The sequence below is a fragment of the Petaurus breviceps genome, unplaced genomic scaffold (genome assembly GCF_028583685.1).
Source record: "Petaurus breviceps papuanus isolate PSGF00001 unplaced genomic scaffold, PetGlider_PUasm1.0 90808, whole genome shotgun sequence".
Classification (NCBI taxonomy): Eukaryota; Metazoa; Chordata; class Mammalia; order Diprotodontia; family Petauridae; genus Petaurus; species Petaurus breviceps.
The window spans coordinates 7597621-7616371 of record NW_027187349.1 but is presented as its reverse complement, the minus strand read 5'-3'; the positions used below and the strand labels follow the sequence as shown (position 1 = coordinate 7616371).

Here is an 18751-nt window from a genome sequence, read left to right as displayed (position 1 = left end):
AAGCAATTGGGGTTAAGTAACTTGCTCAAGGTTACACGGCCAGGTGTTTCTGGGTGGGTGCTAAGTGTCTGAGCCCGGGATTCGATCTCCAGGTCTTCTCAACACTGGAGCCGGTGCTCTTACTCGCTGAGCCACCTGGCCGCCCCAGTGCTACTGTTTAAAAGACATTTTTCTGGGGCAGCCAGGTGGTGCAGTGATTAAGAGCACCGGCCCCACAATCGGGATGACCTGGGATCGAATCTGGGCTCAGATACTTAGCACCACCCCCAGAAATAACTGGCTGTGTAACTTTGAGCAAGTTACTTAACCCCAATTGCTTTAAAAAATAAAATAAAATAAAAGACATTTTTCTGCCCTCAGAGTTCAGACTACTATTGGTATAAAACCACAATAACTGCTACATAAATATTAGAGGGTCATCGGCCTTTATACAAGTCTTCTTTATTGTAAGTCATCTTTTTTTAAATTAGCTTTTATTCCCACCACTCCTTATTAAATAATTAACATGATTAGCAGTACTCTCAATTAACAAGCCATCCCTTTTATTGACCCTCTACCAGGCATTTCAGTCACCATTAAGTAGTTCTCCACAGAGGATAGTTTGACCCAATTACTTATGGGAAGTAGCCACTTCATTAATACTTTGAAATAGAACAACTCAGAAAAGGTGATGTAGTCTATGATGAAGTATGCCACTGATTAAGCCCTACACATTAAGACTAGACTATAAATTGTCACAATCTATCCTTATTATTTTGTAGCCCTATTAGTCACCTTGAATTTGTCTTGACCCATAATCAATAACTGATTTTAACAATAGTCTTAGCAAGTACTAGTAAAGCCCTGGCAGAAATCCCCAGGTGGACTTTCTGAATTATGAAAGATATGAGGTAAGATTCATTAGAACACATCTGTATGATTCACATTGTAATCTGATTCAGCATTTAAAGTTGCATCTTCAAACATTACTAGCTTTTCCTTAGTAGAAAAACTTCACATAGCATTGCTTGGTTTAATGAAACTGTTTTCCCTCCCAAAATAACAAACATGAAACCAAGGAACATAAATATTATAGCTTCAATGTTTTAATTTTTATTATGAAAAAAAAAGATGAAGCTTAGAATTGGAAAACTTCGCCCTTTCTCTCCTCTTCCCAGTTCATGATGCTTACATTTCTTAATGGCCAGCATCCTTTTCCTTTTAACTACTGCTGTGCTCAATATGTTCAAGAACTCCATATAATCTTCCTTGGTGGTGGTCTTGATCTCCTCTCTACTCCTATCCACCCATAATTGGCTTTGAACACAGCAGAGACTGTTTCTGGTACTAGCGTTATTTTGCCCAACTGTACAGGGAATTCTCACCCTTACTGTACTGCTTTTTGTGAGGTTAGTGCTGTCTATACTCGCAGTAAATTCTGTAGACTTGTGGGACATTCACCATTTTGGCAGCAGCATTGTCAGCATGAAGAGGTACACAGATCCAGATCCCAAGGCACATTTAAGAGACCAGTTTCTTTCAAACCATACATATTTTGCTCTTTCAATCACAACCACTTAATAGCTAGGGTTAGATTAGATGTTGCTTGACTTTGGAAAAGGTAGGTATAAGTGATTAATACACTGTATTTGCAAATTATAATAATAATGAAAACACCAGGTAGCAAAATCCTGACCTAAACTAAGAACAAGGTCTGAGTGAACAGGATTCTAGGGTAGAACTAAAAAAATAAAAAGATAACAGATCTGTTCGTTCTAACCCTCATTATGACCTTTATGATCTAATGTGTTATGAGGTTTGAAAGAGAAAAAAGAAATTTTAAAAAAGTATTTAGAATCTGATTGAAGGTTCTATTTAAATCTCAGTCATGAGACAATTATAGTAATCACATGGACCACACAGACAAGGTCAGTCTAGGCTACTTAAAAAAGTAGGTGAAGATTCAATAGGAAAAGACAACCTTAACAAATGGCTAGCTGCATATTTAACTTCTCCAATTTACTATTTATATAGGACCACAGATCTAGGGCTTCAAGGGATCTAACTAGTTCCCTCATTTTCCAGATGAGGAAATTTAGGCCCAAGGAGGTTATGACTTGACCCAAGATCAGGCAGGGAGCAGTGCCAAGGGTGGTTTTTTTTTAATCCATGGCCAATGACTCCAGTGAACAACTGCCATGGTGCCTCCCAATATATAGCTTTAGTTTTAAAAGAACTACCAAGATGGGATGTAAACAGTTAGGGGGTAAAGGAGTTTTAACTTTGGGAATATATCGGTTGTTGAATCAAAATTTTTCCCCGCTAGGTTTATTTTATTTATATTTGAATTATTTCTTAGGGAGTAGGAAAATGGGCAATTTGTTAGGATAATGGAAGGAGTGCTGAAAACTTACCAGCAAACAGAAGGCTTCCTGATTTTCTAAGCATGGGGCTGAAAAGCAAAGAAGATACTCTGTCCAGAACACTGAATGATGTCTTCAAGATGTTCATGAGGGTATATGTGCCATGTTATGCTAGAGCATAAAAAAAAAAAACTGAGGCATGCTGGCAGATGGCCTCCACAGATATACTATTGAGGCCTGGGGAACCTCAGTTAAACAATAGGTTAGCAATTTTGGGTAACTGTAGTTTTCATTTACTCATACTCATCTGTGACCTTATCCTTAGAATTTCTATGCACTTGTTACTTGTTTATCCTTTTGAATACACTCTAAAAAATATGTTCTTGTGGTCTGGAGTGCATGGTGATAAAGAGGAAAACAACTGCCAAAATAGAAGGAAAATGTCAGAAGACAGACATGGAAAGAAGGTAAGGTAAGAAAGCAGGCTTTGTCTTGAGCAACCAAGGTCACAGATCATGGCATTTCATCCTAGAGACTGGACACCAGGAAAATGACAAAAGTGAAAAAAGGAAGCCTCTGGGCCAAGGGTAAAGATAGTTCTAAATCTCTCAGATGGTGCTCTATTAAGGCCTATAGTTAATGGAATCTTCTTTCAGAGCCAGAGAACTAAAGAAAACCCAACTATAATGTCAGATGAAGTTTAAGCCCAAGGGAAAAATTCTTTAAGGAAGTCAAACAGGAAAATGCCATCCCTCAACGAAGGTCTAGACAGGGAGTAGAAAAAGGAAATTTTTATGCTGACTCCAAATTTCATTAATCAATTCCATGCTTTTCTAAGGTTACATTCCTCAATTACTGAATGACAATACATATGAATACTCAAACTTATGTCTCATCTGAAGCCAGAAATTATTTCTTTAGATTTCAGAAGCTAGGCACATCTTAGTGGTAACAGAGTAGTAGCCATTTCAGATGGGATCAAAAGAGCTGACTTATAAAAGGGAGAAAAAATCTCATGTAGAAGTGTGTCGGGATTTAAGTGAGAGACAAATATTTTCTGCTTATGGTATTCCCTCCTATATAACATATGGCACATCCCTTTAAGAAAAATGACATTCTCAGAAGGTGCTAGTGGGTGTTACTGTATGAATGTATTGCTTCTGTTGTAATAAAATGTCTGACATATATAATGTTTTAAGATTTACAAAATACTTTCCATACACTTTCAAACTGGCCTTGCAACAAGGCTGAGATGAGAAGTTGGATAAGCTACTTTCAAAAGCAGAATTTGAACCTGAGTTTCTCCTAAATTCAGACACTTACACCATGATAACCTCATCAAGAGAATATGGGGTTATTCTGAATGTGGTACTACCAAGATGAAATGCTTTACATTTAAAGTGTAACTATCCTTAACAAAAATAGGGAATGTTTCAATAGATTTTTTAAAAACCCGTTGGTTTACATTTTACAAAACATTGCATTTGCAAAGTGTTAACTTACAAAAAAAAGAAATGGTCACTAAAAATTAATTTAGAAAACTATCTTAAAAATAACTGCTGCAACTGGGTAAAATATATCATGAATTCTCCAGGGCAGGGATTCCTAACTTTTTAAAATAGATTTTTCTGGCAGCCCAGTTAAGTTTATGAAGGCTTTCTTAGAAAAATACTTTCAAATGCATAAAATAAAATGTATAGGACTACAGAAGGAAGTCCATTGTAATAAAAAATGAGAAAATATATATGGAGGAGGGAGGCCCTAAGTGACTCAGCCCAGGATCACACAGGTAGTAATACTAAATGTGGCTTTTAGATATGTGGGACTCCAGTGAACATGAACCATGCTGCCTCCTCCACCACATGGCTCTATAGCTTGTAAAGAATGGAACTTCCAAAGCAGGATGAAAAAAGGGGGTGTTAGAATTTTGTGAATAAAGTGATTGTTGAATTGATTTATAACTTTCCAAGCATATGGATGCCCAGAAATGTCTTAAAGACTCCTAATTAAGCACCACTTGTTCTAGAGCCTAATTTTTTATTCATCATTGGGAATTCCAGGGATTTATGTACATTTTAAAATGTTATTTTTCAAAGAAAATAATGTAGCTAATACTTACTCTATAGTTTTATGGTAATGCTTTGCCATCCTTTGGTAATCACCCATCCCTTCCCTTAAAAGATTTTATGGCAGACCTTATTTTCCATTCTTGAAAATAATGTGAGAATGAAGAAAGTAATTCCATATAATTCACACCTTGGATGAGGAGACCATACATAGAAAAGACCAGTCTTATAAAAAAACCACTTTATTAATATGACTAAACCAAAACTAAAAAGTTATCTAGAACTTATTTGCTATTATTGCTTGTGATACTTAAAGACTAGGCAGGGGATTAGGCAGATGACATTTATCCAAATAGATGCTAAGTATTTAGAATGTGTTTTGTGAGAATGAGCTCATGGTATAATTGTGAAAAGAAAGCTCATAGGACTCCTGCTGGTTTTTACTATTTGATGGATAGAGAGTAATTACTTCTAGGGCTCTCAATTTGTGGTCTTTCACCAATAGCTTTAACTATAAATACAAACTAACATGAATTCTCCATGGATTTCATGAATGAGAGAATTTGATGCCTAAACCATGTAAGATACTGTGATAAAAAATTATGAAAAATTGAGGTTTAAACAACAAAAAGGGGTTACAAATAACTATTTCTTGAAAGCAATCTCAATAGGGTCCATTGAAGTCATTTCAAAGGACAGATAAACTGTACTTCCTAATTAAGTACTGATGTACTTACTGATTAAAAAAAAAAGACCAAAAACATAGGAATATTTTGAGGAAAATTGCTTTGTAATTTCAGGTACCATAAACTTAGTGCCTAAGTTGTTATCCAAAGTCTCCCTGGGTCTAGCCATGATCCTAGATTTCTAGAGGACATACCACTGGAGGAAAAGCCTTGGAGGCTCTACCAGCCTCTAACAGCAATGAATGAATATGCTGTCTGAGGAACCATTTATTTAAGTACAGAGGCCCATAAAAAGCATGTTGGCACTGCCCAGGTGAATTCTTTAGCTACCAAGACTCATAAAATAGAAAATACAAAATAGTTCAATGTCTTGAACCCCTTTTGTAGTGCTGCAGAGACTGAAAAGAAGGCAGAGGGTCCTACAAAGCATCACAAAGGATTTGGAAAATTGTATCCAAATGTGAACTCTGCTCAAGGACCAACAACCTGACACAACTCCAAAAAGAAATGAGCCATACCCATGTTTGTTTGTTTTCAACGTGACAAGTGAAACCAGAAGACAAGTGACACCAAAGTAGAATTATAGGTCAGTTTTTCTTGGAACAATTTAAGTCTTAGTATAATTTTACAATGCAAGATCAAGAAATAATTTTGTTGGACAACTGATCATCTTGTTTGTGAAACTTATAATGATCACAAGCAAGGAATCACTATGAAGATCATTTTGGCCTGAGTATCAACAGATTTTGCAAAGAATGAAGTAAACAAAATCTATTAAAAATTGACAAGATCCTCCAAACTAAGTCAAAATATACCTTGATATTCAATGACTTCAATGTGATGACAGTTAATTATGTTGGAAAATATGGTATGGGATGAAGAAATTAAAGAGACCAAAGTCTTGGACATCATTAAGAAACATAAAACCAACATATCTTGGATAATTTCTTCAAGGAGAGTAAAAAAAGTACTATATGTAACAAACTAAAAAATTGCAACAAATAATAATGACTATTTTAATAGATGAAAATTGCTACTTACTGACAGCGTGTCATTTCAGAAATAACTGTAGATATGCAGTCAGATCATCAATTGGTCAAAGTTCAAAATCAGTGCTTAGTTAGAATAAATGGTAAAAATGATAAGACATTACATAATAATAAATCCTAAAAAGCAGACTATTTAAAAAAAGCTCGACTAAAACCTGTTAAATTAGAGACATAAACACTTCAGAGAATTATTTCCTTTTGACAAACTAACTGAGAAAATCACAAAGAAGAAACCAAAAGCAAGACAAGTTAGCTAGATTATAGGCTTATTTACAAAATATAAAGACTGATAAAAAAAAAAGTTGTAATATTGTTAAACAGTAAAAAACCATGAAAGAAAAAATGAAACAACTGAATACAGATGGACAAAAAACTTAAATGTCAGATCCTCTTGAAGGCATTTGTACATGAGACTGGGAGAGCAACAAATGGGAGTAAGCAAGATTTCTACAACCATTGTTTGAGGATTATTTGCATTATAGAGGAAGTGGAATTCCCACATTTGGACTTAATATTTCATTACTCACTATACCATGTGAGAAAATGGAAATGACATAAATGACATCAGGAAAAGGAGCTGGACAGAATACTGCTAGAAGCATATGACTATAAAGCAGTGCTGCTTCAAGTTTTACAATATTTCACTCCCAATCTATCCATATTAAAAAAAATTTGCTTTTTAATGCTGATACTACCATCTTTCTAGTCATTTGGGTTTATAACTTTGTAATTAGAAAAAAAGAAGTGAAACAATGATAAAAATTTTTCAGTATATGAAACATTATAAGTTATGGTTATATCCCCTAACTGGTCTTTCAGTCCCTTTTATCTTCAACATATACTTCAGTGCTGCTTAAGTAACTGTCTTAACTTTAGTCTTTAAAAGCTGTTTCTCCCAAGATGTCAATGGTTTTCCATTCTTAATAGAAGAGCAACTGATCCTAATGCTCAAAGCCCTCCAGTCTAAGTTTGAATTAAACTTTATTAAAAATCATATTGAATCAAGAGCAAGCTTGTTGGATAGAAAGAAGCCAAAATAGGTCATAATGTTGACTTTATTCTCAAATTCTCAGAAACTTGGTATATGGCTCCATCTCACAGTATGTACTGTTTTAATTAAACACAGCACTCTCATATTCCCATAAGAATACACAATAAGGATTAGCCATGCAGTTTTGAGAAATAGAAGCTAGTGTTGACAGCCAAGTGTTTTAATGTTGACTGATTTCTACTCCTTATTTTTCCTTTCCCCATCCTCTCCCAACAGCACAGGTTAAGGAGTCCTAATGGGAAATTTGCAATTTTGAAGTCTGGGAATATATATACAATGGAAGAGGTTCCCTTCACTTTATACTCCTAATCATCTTTGTACTCCTTTGTTCAATGGCAACTTATTCATGCTTTGGGCTCATGTTTAAAAGTATTATGGGGGGGGGGGGGCGAGGTAGCACAGCGAGTAAGAGCACCGGCCCCAGTGTCGGGATGACCTGAAGGATCAAATCTGGGCTCAGACATTTAGCACCACACCCAGAAACACCTGGCCATGCAACCTAGAGCAAGTTACTTAACCCCAATTGCTTAGGTGTGGCCAGGTGGCTCAGGGAGTAAGAGCACCTGCCCCAGTGTTGGGATGACCTGGGAATCAAATCCTGAGCTTACTTAGCACCACACCCAGAAATAACTGGCCTTGTAACCTTGAGCAAGTTACTTAATCCCATTTGCTTAAAAAAAAAAAATCATGGAAATAAAAGAACTTTGGTAGTCTGTATCAACTAATACTGAATAACTACTTTCTTTTGCCATTGCCTCCAAGTGTTTCTTATGATTTATTCAACATTTGAGTACCTACTGCATGTCCGATGGGTGTTATTGTATCATGCTGGTGTATTATGGTGAAGATGCTAGAGAGGCTTTAAAGGACATCCAGTCTTTTCAGGAAAATCTGTTTAGTTTTCTGTCAGAGTAGGGCTCTGGTCTCTGTATTTTCTAAGCATCCTGGGGGTTCTTCTGTGGTTAGCAAAAAAATCCCTTCCCACTTTGAACTTGCATCCATTTATGCAAATTTTATCTTTTCTTCAAAGTCTAGTTTGACTGTTTCTTACTTAGGATTGATCTACATTGCTTTCCAAACCCTACTTGCTTATAGTGCCTAACCATATATTAATAATACAGTACTATTTCACTTAAGGGTATTATGTTCAATAAGAAAGTCAACTTGATGGCAGGAACCAAAACCTGTGGTGTAACAGAAACAGAAGAAACCTGAGTCCTAGATCTGAAGCCTTAACTTTGACTTGGATACCTCATCTCTCTGGCAACCAATTTTCTTACTGGTAAAATAAATAGCTTGAACCAACTATTATCTAAAGACCCCCGTTGTCCTAAAATACCTTAATTTTAAAATTTCTTTTCTTCTATCATACCTAGTAGAGCATTAGAAACATAGTAAGTAGTTAATACTTTTAAAAATCCTTAATTCTCCTGTTAACTTTGATCCTTTATATGGTTTATAATCAATGCTTAATATGTTCTCTGTCCCTCACTTAGTCTTTTGGCTCACAAAAACACCTTTTTGTTCCAATAAACATTTAAATGCCTTCTCCTATAGACAAGGCAGAGTGCTAGGCAATGGAGATACAAAAATATGTGATACAGACTCTCCTACCAAAAAGCTCGAATTTATTAAGAATGGGGATGATAAATCAATGAGAGGTCCAGATAAAATGCCCTAAGTAATCTGAGAGGGAGATAGGAAGTGACATTCAAGTATATCAACTGGCAAGGATTTATCATTCACCCCACTATGTTTCAGGAATTGTGCTTTAGACAAAGAGCATAGAAGTACCTGCCCTCACGGAGCTCACACTCTATCAGGGAAAGACAACAGGCACATATAAAGTATATATATCAAATAAATACATTATAATTTTGGAGAGGGATTAGTAGGGGAAGGAAATGTGAATCAAGAAAGAATTCTAAGAGGTAGAGGTAAGGAGGAAGATGCACAGAGCACTCCAGACAATAGAAAAAGCCTGTGAGGAAAGCTATCAAAAGCTACATCACGAAAACATTGTGTTTGATTACAAAGCACAATGGGAAAGTTTGAATTTTGTTTCAAGATTCATTCACAAGATAAAACTTCTTTTGTATTCACTAAAATATTAAATTAATACAATAATTAAATTTTTGCAACTTAGCAATTTAAATTATCTCACAGTTTTTTCTTCACATTGATACATTATTTTACTCAATTTTTTAAGCCACCAACTAAGGAATCCATGTATGCTGTAGACAATAAAACAAGGACTGTGAGAGTGTGTTTCATTAGTTTTTTTAAAAAAAAATATGTACTTCCTAAACTTATGAAAAAAGTATTTTAAGACTGCTAGACATGTTGCATCATTTTATAAAGTAGTAATTCTGGCTGGAATAAGGCTTAATTTTAATTAAAGCAATGTTTTCATTAAAATGTTTGAAACGCCATGACCATTAATATTTTATTTTTAAATTTTGGGCCACCTTTTAAGTAATTTTTTAAGTGTCCAGGTATTAAAATCTAAAATAGTTTTCCAACTAGTTTGCTTGCCAGACCACAAAACGTTTATTATAAAAAGGTATTTTAATAAAGAAAAATTTAGACAAATTTTTAAAGTATAATTCATGTCAGGATGGCATTTTATTGAATTTCTAAAAAAAAAAAAAATCTGATCAATTTTTCCTTTGGTAATCCAAATACTAAAAGCCTGGCTTCACATTATCTGCTTTCAATAGTAAATATGGTTAAAGCTCTCCTATAATCATATCTGTCATGAAGAATAATGACCATGATTAATGAGCTAAAGAAAACATGGATCAAATGTTATGTGAGTAGTAAATAATGAGAGGGAGTACCTAAAAATAACAAGAGAAATGAAAAATGTTTGGTAAAGTGAAATAAAAATTAAATGATAAAAGAAAGCCAGTTTGGAAACTTGCATGCCAAAGCAGAACTCTGGCCTCTCCTTTCTCTAACCCTGGCAAGTCAATGAATAAGCAACCTCCTTTTTGATGTTATTGTCTTTAAAGGCTTGAGGATGGTGCTATTTAAGCTCACCATTTATACTACTTAAAAGACCAAAGTAAAATCTGATTCTCCCTCCCTGGAAAAGCTAGATTTCTTTAACAAAAGATTCAAAACAATCATACTCTTGTGGATGAACAAATTGAACTTGAGCCATTTGTAGTATTTATTTACTCATTTCCTTTTCTAGTCACTTGAAATCATAGCAAAGATTACAGCAATTCTTTCTGTTAACACTGAATTTTAGGATCTCATAACTAAATTCTCTTTCAAATATTGCTAAAAGCATTAATGCAAATTAAAAATTAAAATGTGCAATCTTTATTCTGACATTCAGATACATTAAAAATTATTTTTTTCCGTAAATAAAACTAAGTGCAGCATTTTAGCTGCAACCGGCTTTTGAGGATAAAGCACATGCACCTGTTCCAGTTGGTTTATTGCACATCATTAGGTACAGTCATATCATATATTATTCTCCATTCACATGTGTATTGGGATTGTTCATTTCCCACCACCATATACATTTTCCATAAACAAAATTCTAAATGTTTCACATAAGTTGCTATGACACAAATCATAAAATATATTTGGTAATATGAAATAATTAATTGTAGCACTTTTTAGGTGTAAGTTAACTTTTGCCCTGTTTTTTTTTTTCCACAGAAAAACAATCAGCAATGAGGAATCAATACTGTGAACACTGCTGCACATACCACCCACCACTATTTAGTGAACTTTTTCACTGGCAATTAGTGCAGCAGAAACATAGAAAAGAGAGCACTGTGCTTAGGTGAACCAGTTTGATTCAGCATTGAGTACCAAGTATGTATATGGTTTTGTTAACAATACTATCTTGATAACAGGCATTTTGACATGAAACAGAAGCATGCTAGGTAAAATGTTAAATGTGTGCATTGCACCCACCATAGGAATGTTTTTAAAATTGTTCCATGGTGTTATGCAGAATTGATTATATCCAGTTAAGAAAATTTCCATTTCAAAATGAAAGTTTTCATTAATTGTGGTAAGAGAAAGTGAGCATATTTTTACGTGATCCCTCAAAGTTGGCTACATATATGCTAAAAAAGACATTTTATAAAACACTCTACAAAACAGTCCACTCTATAAAAGTTTGTAGGGAAGGCTACTGAAAGCATACTGTCTTTAATATGAAAAACTAAGTATGTGTTATTCTATTAAAATGCTAACTAGCTGTATTTGGAATTGTAGAATCAGCCAATGAAAGCTCACTAAACCTAATACTGCTGCATATAAAATATTCATATAGTAAAAAGTGTTCTGCTAAAGAAATTATTTTTGGTATGGTACAAAGCAGATAAATCTATCATTCAGTGCACCAAAAAAGTAATTAAAAACTATTTAAAAACTGACTATAAATAGTATATACACTAATTTTGGTTTCATGCAGTTTAAATTACCTATTTTTAAACTACTATCAGTCAAGCTTCTGTGTAGTTTATATGAATATCTAGAGTCACTCTACATATTTCCTGACATTTATCTTTCATAAGAAAAAAACAAAAATCCATTTTAATTAAGCATATTAAAAAAGATTCTTAGCTGAAAGTTCAGAGCTTCCAGGTGACTTGTCAAATTGACAACTGATGTTTTCATTGACGTTAATTTTACCTCAAATTGTCAGTTTTGTATACCATGACATTCTACTATTACCCTAAACTGACTTTCTAAAAAATGAGATTTGGAAACTGTTTCAATCTTTTTTTTAAGTGCCCATTAGAGCTTTTCCCACAAAAAGTTTCACAACAAATGTTGCCAAGGTTTACCTTGGAAGTTAAGATTTTTGACAATGACAATCTCTTGCCAACAAGGAACAGCAAAACTCAGCCATAAGTGCTGCTGTACCTATAAACCAGCTCTATCATAGTAAATTATATCTTAAGTACCATTAGCTGAAGGTGAGATGAGACTGTATGAGGGTTTCAGAGTATGCATATATTAAGTTCATAGAAACCCTTCAAAGTAAGTGACAAGGTACCATCACGAAGAGTAAACTTGCACATCAAATTTTACAACTAAACTTCCAGAAACAATGTTTAAGGGAAAAAAAGGATATTCAGGTCTTTTATAACAGCAGCAAATTAGAGTTGTTTGTATAATTGCCATTATAGCCAGTTAAAAAGGAAAAACCCCAATAAATTAATGAATGCCCCTTTTATAATTAATATGAAATATAACCACTTAAATTTCTTTTATTAAAGAACTCTGTTGACTTATCCAATAGGCTGTTTTAGCCATAGAGACACAGTCTATCTATGCCATCAATCTAGGCTACCTATTCCCTAAATACTTCCTCCCAATCTCCTCCCAGGCCAAAAGCAAAAAATCCTTTTTAGAACTTGGGATCACAACCTGCAGAAATAAATCTGCTTTTACAAATGCAATTATTCACCTTCAGAATTTTACCATCTAGAAAAATACGTTTTCACAGAAAAGGAAAGCAATCGATATCTGTGAAATAAAATGATGCACATGAAAAACTCTATGGTTTACAGGTGGTCTCATTGCATGTAACAGATAATTTTACGTTCATAAATCTAAGTGGCCTTAATGAGGTTGCCACTTAGATAAACATTAAGTAGTTATAATTCTTATAATTCTTAGAATCTGCACACAGACAACTCACCAAATGCAACTTTTAAGTGCTAGTTCCCCCCCCCCACTTCAATTTCATTGTTTTAATGAATTTTATAAAAGGGTGGGGGGTAGGGAGGGACATGAAAGGGGAAAGAAAACATGAGGTAACACCAACTGTGGTGTCTAAAAGGTTGTCTGATGTTTTCATGTGTCTGATGTCAAATCACCTCATGAGAAACAGTCAATCTAACCTTTGGCTTTACTTAGGTTGTAGTCCCCTGAGCTAATAATGATAGATAAGTATAACGGTAATAGTAAAAGTAACACTGCATAAGCTTTACAAAGGAAAAATATCAGATCAACTTTTTACAAGTATTGGGAAAATTGTAAGAAATAACCCGATTCTTTGCTTTTTAGTGTAGACCTTAACAATTACCTGCTCCTTACAGAAAAGGTAGAGGAAATGGTTCAACAAAGAATCAAACTGGTTTCTCTTGGTATATATCACACTGAGCTTCTTTGCTCTTTTGCTGTGAGCAGACAGTGATTATTTTGGAGGAGGAAAAATAAGAAGTGTGGAATTAGTAATGCAGATGCTGAAAGGCAAGTGGCAAGACTCTACAAGAAGAATGCCTCCAGTAGATACTCCTTTGTTCCCATCTCTACTGGCATCTACCCCCAAGGGAAAAGGCCAGAATAACCAAAGCCAACTTTAACAGTAGTGTGCAGAATTGTCAGCTGACAAACAACATAAAAAACAAGTCACGCTGTGTTATCTGTGGTCACGTTCTTCAGGGTTAGTCCAGTAACTCAAGACTTTACATTCTTCCGTCTTTATTCATTTATTGATTTTAATTAAACATGTATAGGTTAATAAACAGACATAGTCCAGAGTTAGTAGGTTGGTATTATAACATTTATTAAAATAATGCTATGGGTTAATAGAAACAGCAAAGAACCAAAGAATTAAAATGCAAGCTATGTAAAATCCCAACTAAAACCCAAATGTGTCTAATGTATTCATTCAGTAGCTAACTAAAAGCCCAAGAAAGACAACACTCTCAATATAATAAAGTACTGCAAAACAATTGGCAATTTTCAGTTATCAAAATTGTGGGTTTTGCATTTTGTATCCTTTTCTCAATCAGGAAAAAAATTCTTTTTGAATGTTATATAACATACATATAAAACAAGATAGAAAAATACATTATAAACTTGTAACAATGGCTGTAAATACATTATCTTACATGTTTCTCATAGGCAATAGGTTGGTTATGGTACATACATAGCATGAAACTACTAAGATAATAAAGAATAGACAAAATACATGTCAGCTGTACGGTAGCATACAAGCGACACTCCCATCTACCCACTCTAAAAAAAATTACATAATACTGTCAGAAGAAAAGTCTTAAAACTACATATTTTAATAAGAAATAAATTCAATAAAGAATGATAATACTGAGAACCAAGGCATTCAGAGATTTCAAAAGTCATGCTTTTTTTTAGTTGATCCAAAATTTTGTCAACTAAGTTTTCAAAAAGTTTTAGAGCAAACATTACTCAGAAATGTCACACATGTAGTATTTCATACACTTACTTTCTTCCCAATAAAAGACCTTTGATAAACATCTAAAATGTCCAGGTTTATCATAGCTGAGATGAAACTGGAACAAATACTGGTATCATTTTAGCAAATCTCTCCTCAAATGTTTTGAGTGTCGCGAGTTTATTCAACCAACCAAAATAAAAATCAAAATGGCACAGCATATATTGTGAGGAAATCAAAATATTGCATATGTAACAGGAAGACAAAGCGGTGGCACATTAACCAAAAGCTAGCTGAATATAAAGGGATGAATGTCTATTGCATAGTAAATAAACTGAAAATCATTTCCAAGTGAGACAAGGTGATAGATGAGGTCACCATGCAGGTGCTTACTGAGCTTTACTGCTGACCTTTGACTTCAAAGCTGTGAAGGTATGTAAGAGGGAATGAGTTGATAAGTTGGGGAACACAATGTCACTTGATAATTTGCCATGTCTGGTACTGAGTTGTTAAAAAATGAATAATCATGCAGGTATTTAGAAATCAGCTTTGTGCACAAATTGCTTCAACTATTACACAAGGCCAACTGTTTGAACTTCACATGAATTAGGAAGCTTAAACTGGTACATAGTTGAGCCTTTATATGCAAATTAATGCTAATTTCTAACATTCTTTTAAAAGTCAAAAGCAAAGGAAATTAGAACTAATGAAAAAGTTGTATCATAGAAATTATCTGACATGGCAGGTAGAAGTTCTATAAAATTTTGTATAAGTTTTAAGTAACTTTTGGACTAAAAATTGGTAAAATTCACAAAGTTTTATTTTGTGAAATTAGTGAAGTCTTCTATAGGTCACTACTATTTCAATCAATAAGAATATAACTCATCCCCTTAAAACAAAACAGTGCTCTATTTTTTTAAATTTGATAGTGAGAAAGAGAATAACACAGTTTTTGTCTCAGATCCTTTGGGTTTGAGTTGAACAAGTGCATGAAACAAAAGTACTTATGATTTTAAAAGAATGAAAATGTTTTAAAAATGAATGAGCAGTCTGGCATAAGATAGAAAAGTTATCAAATTTTTTTTCACAGTATCAGATTTGGCAAATTGCATCAAGGTAACATAGCAAATATCTTCTAATTCAAACCATCAACTCATGTGTCTTTCCCCCCTCCCCCCTCCACCTTCTCACACACTGGGCGGAGCGGCATGCATTCATTGTTATCAGAGGGAGGAGCTGATTTTACGAGACACTGGACTAAATGACCATGAAGGAAAATAAGGCACTTTCTTTTCTTTAGACTTATTCCAATACTTAAAAAATAAAAAAGAAAGACAAAAAGGCTCTTTTGGTCTTTTGTTTCTTGACAACCACCAGAAAAAATCATTTAATGAAATAAAGGGTTTCTTTGTTCTTTTTTTCTTTTTTTTTTATAACACTTGAAAGTATAAAATGCTACATTTCCAAAAATATATATTTTTTTTCTGCACCAGCACCCTTGTATAGTAAAAGTATCTACTTTTTTTTGTTCATTTGTTTCAATGCACTACACTTTATCTACAATTTCATTACATGTATACAGCAAATAGGCAAGCATGGCTTTTACATCCTTAATGATTTTTCTATACAGGGAGGTTTAAAAAAAATATTTGAACAGTTTGCCCAGTAATGTGACACATAATGCATGTACCTTGTTCTCATATAATCTTTTAAGGAGGTGTAAAATACAGGCTCGGTAATTTTAACTCAGATTTTTTTTCTTTTTTAAAAAATAGTGTTGCAGTTTTGTCCTTTGCATTAGTTTTCAAAATTCCTTGTTAATTTTTCTTTCATGGCACACTTTCTTTTACTACATCAAATTTGGCAGGCAATATAAAAAAAGGCTGCAACTTCTGCCCTTTGAGGGCACTGTAGTGACTAAACAGCATGTCAAATTTTGAATACTTTTTGAAATCACTTCACCAATGACATCCCTGACCAAAGGTTCATGCATGATGCATCATCGCACAGTACATTCAGAGAGAGAGAGAGAGACAGAGAGAGAGAGAGAGAGAGAGAGAGAGAGAGAGAGAGAGAGAGAGAACGAGAGAGGGAGGGAGAGAGAGCTTTGACTTCCCTATGAGAAGAAAAGGATTCCTAGAAGTCTCTCACAGTAACTGCCTCTGTCATCGGGTAGTTAAGGGCCATTTGTCTCCATTTCCTAAGAGAGGCCTTCTTACCGTTCGTTTAGGGCGGACGCTAAAGGATGATCAGTGCTGAGGGATGGATTGGACCTTATTGCTTTACTACTATTCAGTGCAGGTTCTAGAACCACTTTCACCCAAACAGGGGGGAAAAAAGCGGAGTTGGAGGACAACAATTTCTTTGTCTTTTGTTTGGTTAGATGGTAAGACGAACGGACAAGTGCCTCAGCTCGCTGCACTGATGACAGGCAAGCAAAGGCGATTACCAGTTAACTGATCAGCAGGCAGGCATGGTCAGGTCATCATTGGGTGAAGAGTTCAGAGGTCAGAAGGTCATAGGTTAGTTGCCGGTGGCGGCTGGGTGGTTAGAAACAAAAAACAAAACAAAAAAAGAAAGAAAAGATAGAGAAGAGATTAGTTTCAGCTAGTGACGGCTTAATGACAACATGAAAAACTAATCACAACTAATTAAAAAAAAAAACAAGCATGTTTAATTCTGACAAACTGATTGACACCATCTACAGAATGCAATAAAATCATGACCATCTTATATCATGATTTGAACATGTGAAGGAGAGCCCACTCCCACAAAACTGGTTAACAGGAGAAAAATAGAAATAAAATAAAACTAACAACTAATGGTTAGTAGCAGTCAATGAAGGAAACTGAAAAACAAAAACAATGAATAGGTTTCGGGACTTGGTAAAAGAATTTTGAAACAGTCAGTGCAGTTATCAGTGTCTGACTGCTATTAAGCATTAGTACTTTCCCAAGTGCAAGCATTAAAGCAACTATTAATGATGGATGTGATTATTAATAACTGGTGGTTAAAAGAAATGAATTTAAAGAATTTAAAATTTCTATTAACATTTTAAACATAAAGTCTGGGCCAAACAAGGTTTCTTTTGTTCAATAAAATTTTTATTGCTTTTCAATTATTCTATTTACAAACAACATGGAAATTCTTGGCCTCATGATACAAAGCAGTACTAAACTGTAGTCTAGCAGTGTAGGCATCATCATGGGAACCAGGAAAAGGCCAAGCCTTGTGCTCAAGCCAGTACTTTCCAGTTGAAAATACTATTTTACACATATAGAACACTTATAAAATGCACTTGCATGTAAACACTGTAAAGTCCTGCCATTTTAAAATCTATACTTAAAAAGCTCTAGATACATCAAAAAATAGAGGAAATTTCTAATTGATACTAATATGGCATTTTAAAACTACAAACAGCTCTCTTTATTCAATTTCAAAGCTAATACTCTGCAAATACAATAGAATCTGACATTTCATATACATTCCTGCTTTATATTTTTATATTTTAAAAGAAGCCACCTGTAAATACTATTTTCTTTTGCAAAATAAAACAAAAACAAAATTACAGTAAAACATAAAAAATTCTCAAGTGGAAAAGTTATCATTCCCAATGTCCTTGAGCTCTTCCTTCCTTAATCATCCTTTATCACATTCTGCTTCAACAAACTTGGTCCACTTTAACAGTAGTATGATTTTTTTTAAGACTTATTCAACAGCTTAATTAAAATCTAACAAATTCTGAGGTTTATAGAGTATTTTGTACTGTTGCCATTATGACTAAGGCAGAGGAGATGAAAGTGAGAAATATATTCAGTGCAAAGTCAGATCTGTGCCATTTCATAAAATGAAATCCAGTAGGTATAATGTTCACAGATAACAAGAGTTTAAATGACCTAAATAATGGGTTGATTTAACCTTCATATAATTAAAATGGTTTCTATGGTCTACCATTTAGGATACAATTTATAAACATTAAAATCATTATGCTAACTTCAATGTGACCACATCTTCCCTGAAATTCTTCAAAATTCTGTTAATTGGGATTTTGTTTAAATTAAAAACAGCTGTTCCAAGAACAAAAAAATAAATATTTAATGTGGCACAATTTTACCACTTTACAGAGATTCTAGAAATACAGAATCTTAAAGCATTTCTTGATACAGATTATAATTTTGATTAAATGGTATTACATTTTATATAAATTAAGTGAAGATTTCTGTAAAAACATCAGAAAAGTTCTTGGCATTTTTTTTTTTGGAGTATATAACCAAAACAAGCTACCAATTAATGATTCCAGTACACCAGGGATACATCCTCTGCCAAGTCCCTGGCCTTCTACAGTACACACAGGTTTATCAAGTGTGCAACACCATTTAC

The 18751-nt window shown here is 34.1% G+C and overlaps 1 protein-coding gene across 3 annotated transcripts in view; it reads right to left on the bottom strand.

Moving 5' to 3' along the window:
- Positions 1-10508: 10508 nt before the first annotated feature.
- The window catches only part of QKI (QKI, KH domain containing RNA binding), a 200680-nt gene continuing 192437 nt past the window's right edge, over positions 10509-18751 (bottom strand). For all 3 annotated transcript variants that reach the window (XM_069070402.1, XM_069070398.1, XM_069070399.1), the window contains exon 8: positions 10509-16911. In XM_069070402.1, coding sequence (XP_068926503.1) covers positions 16895-16911 — 17 coding nt within the window. In that variant the 3' untranslated portion in view covers positions 10509-16894. The remainder of the gene's footprint in view (positions 16912-18751) is intronic.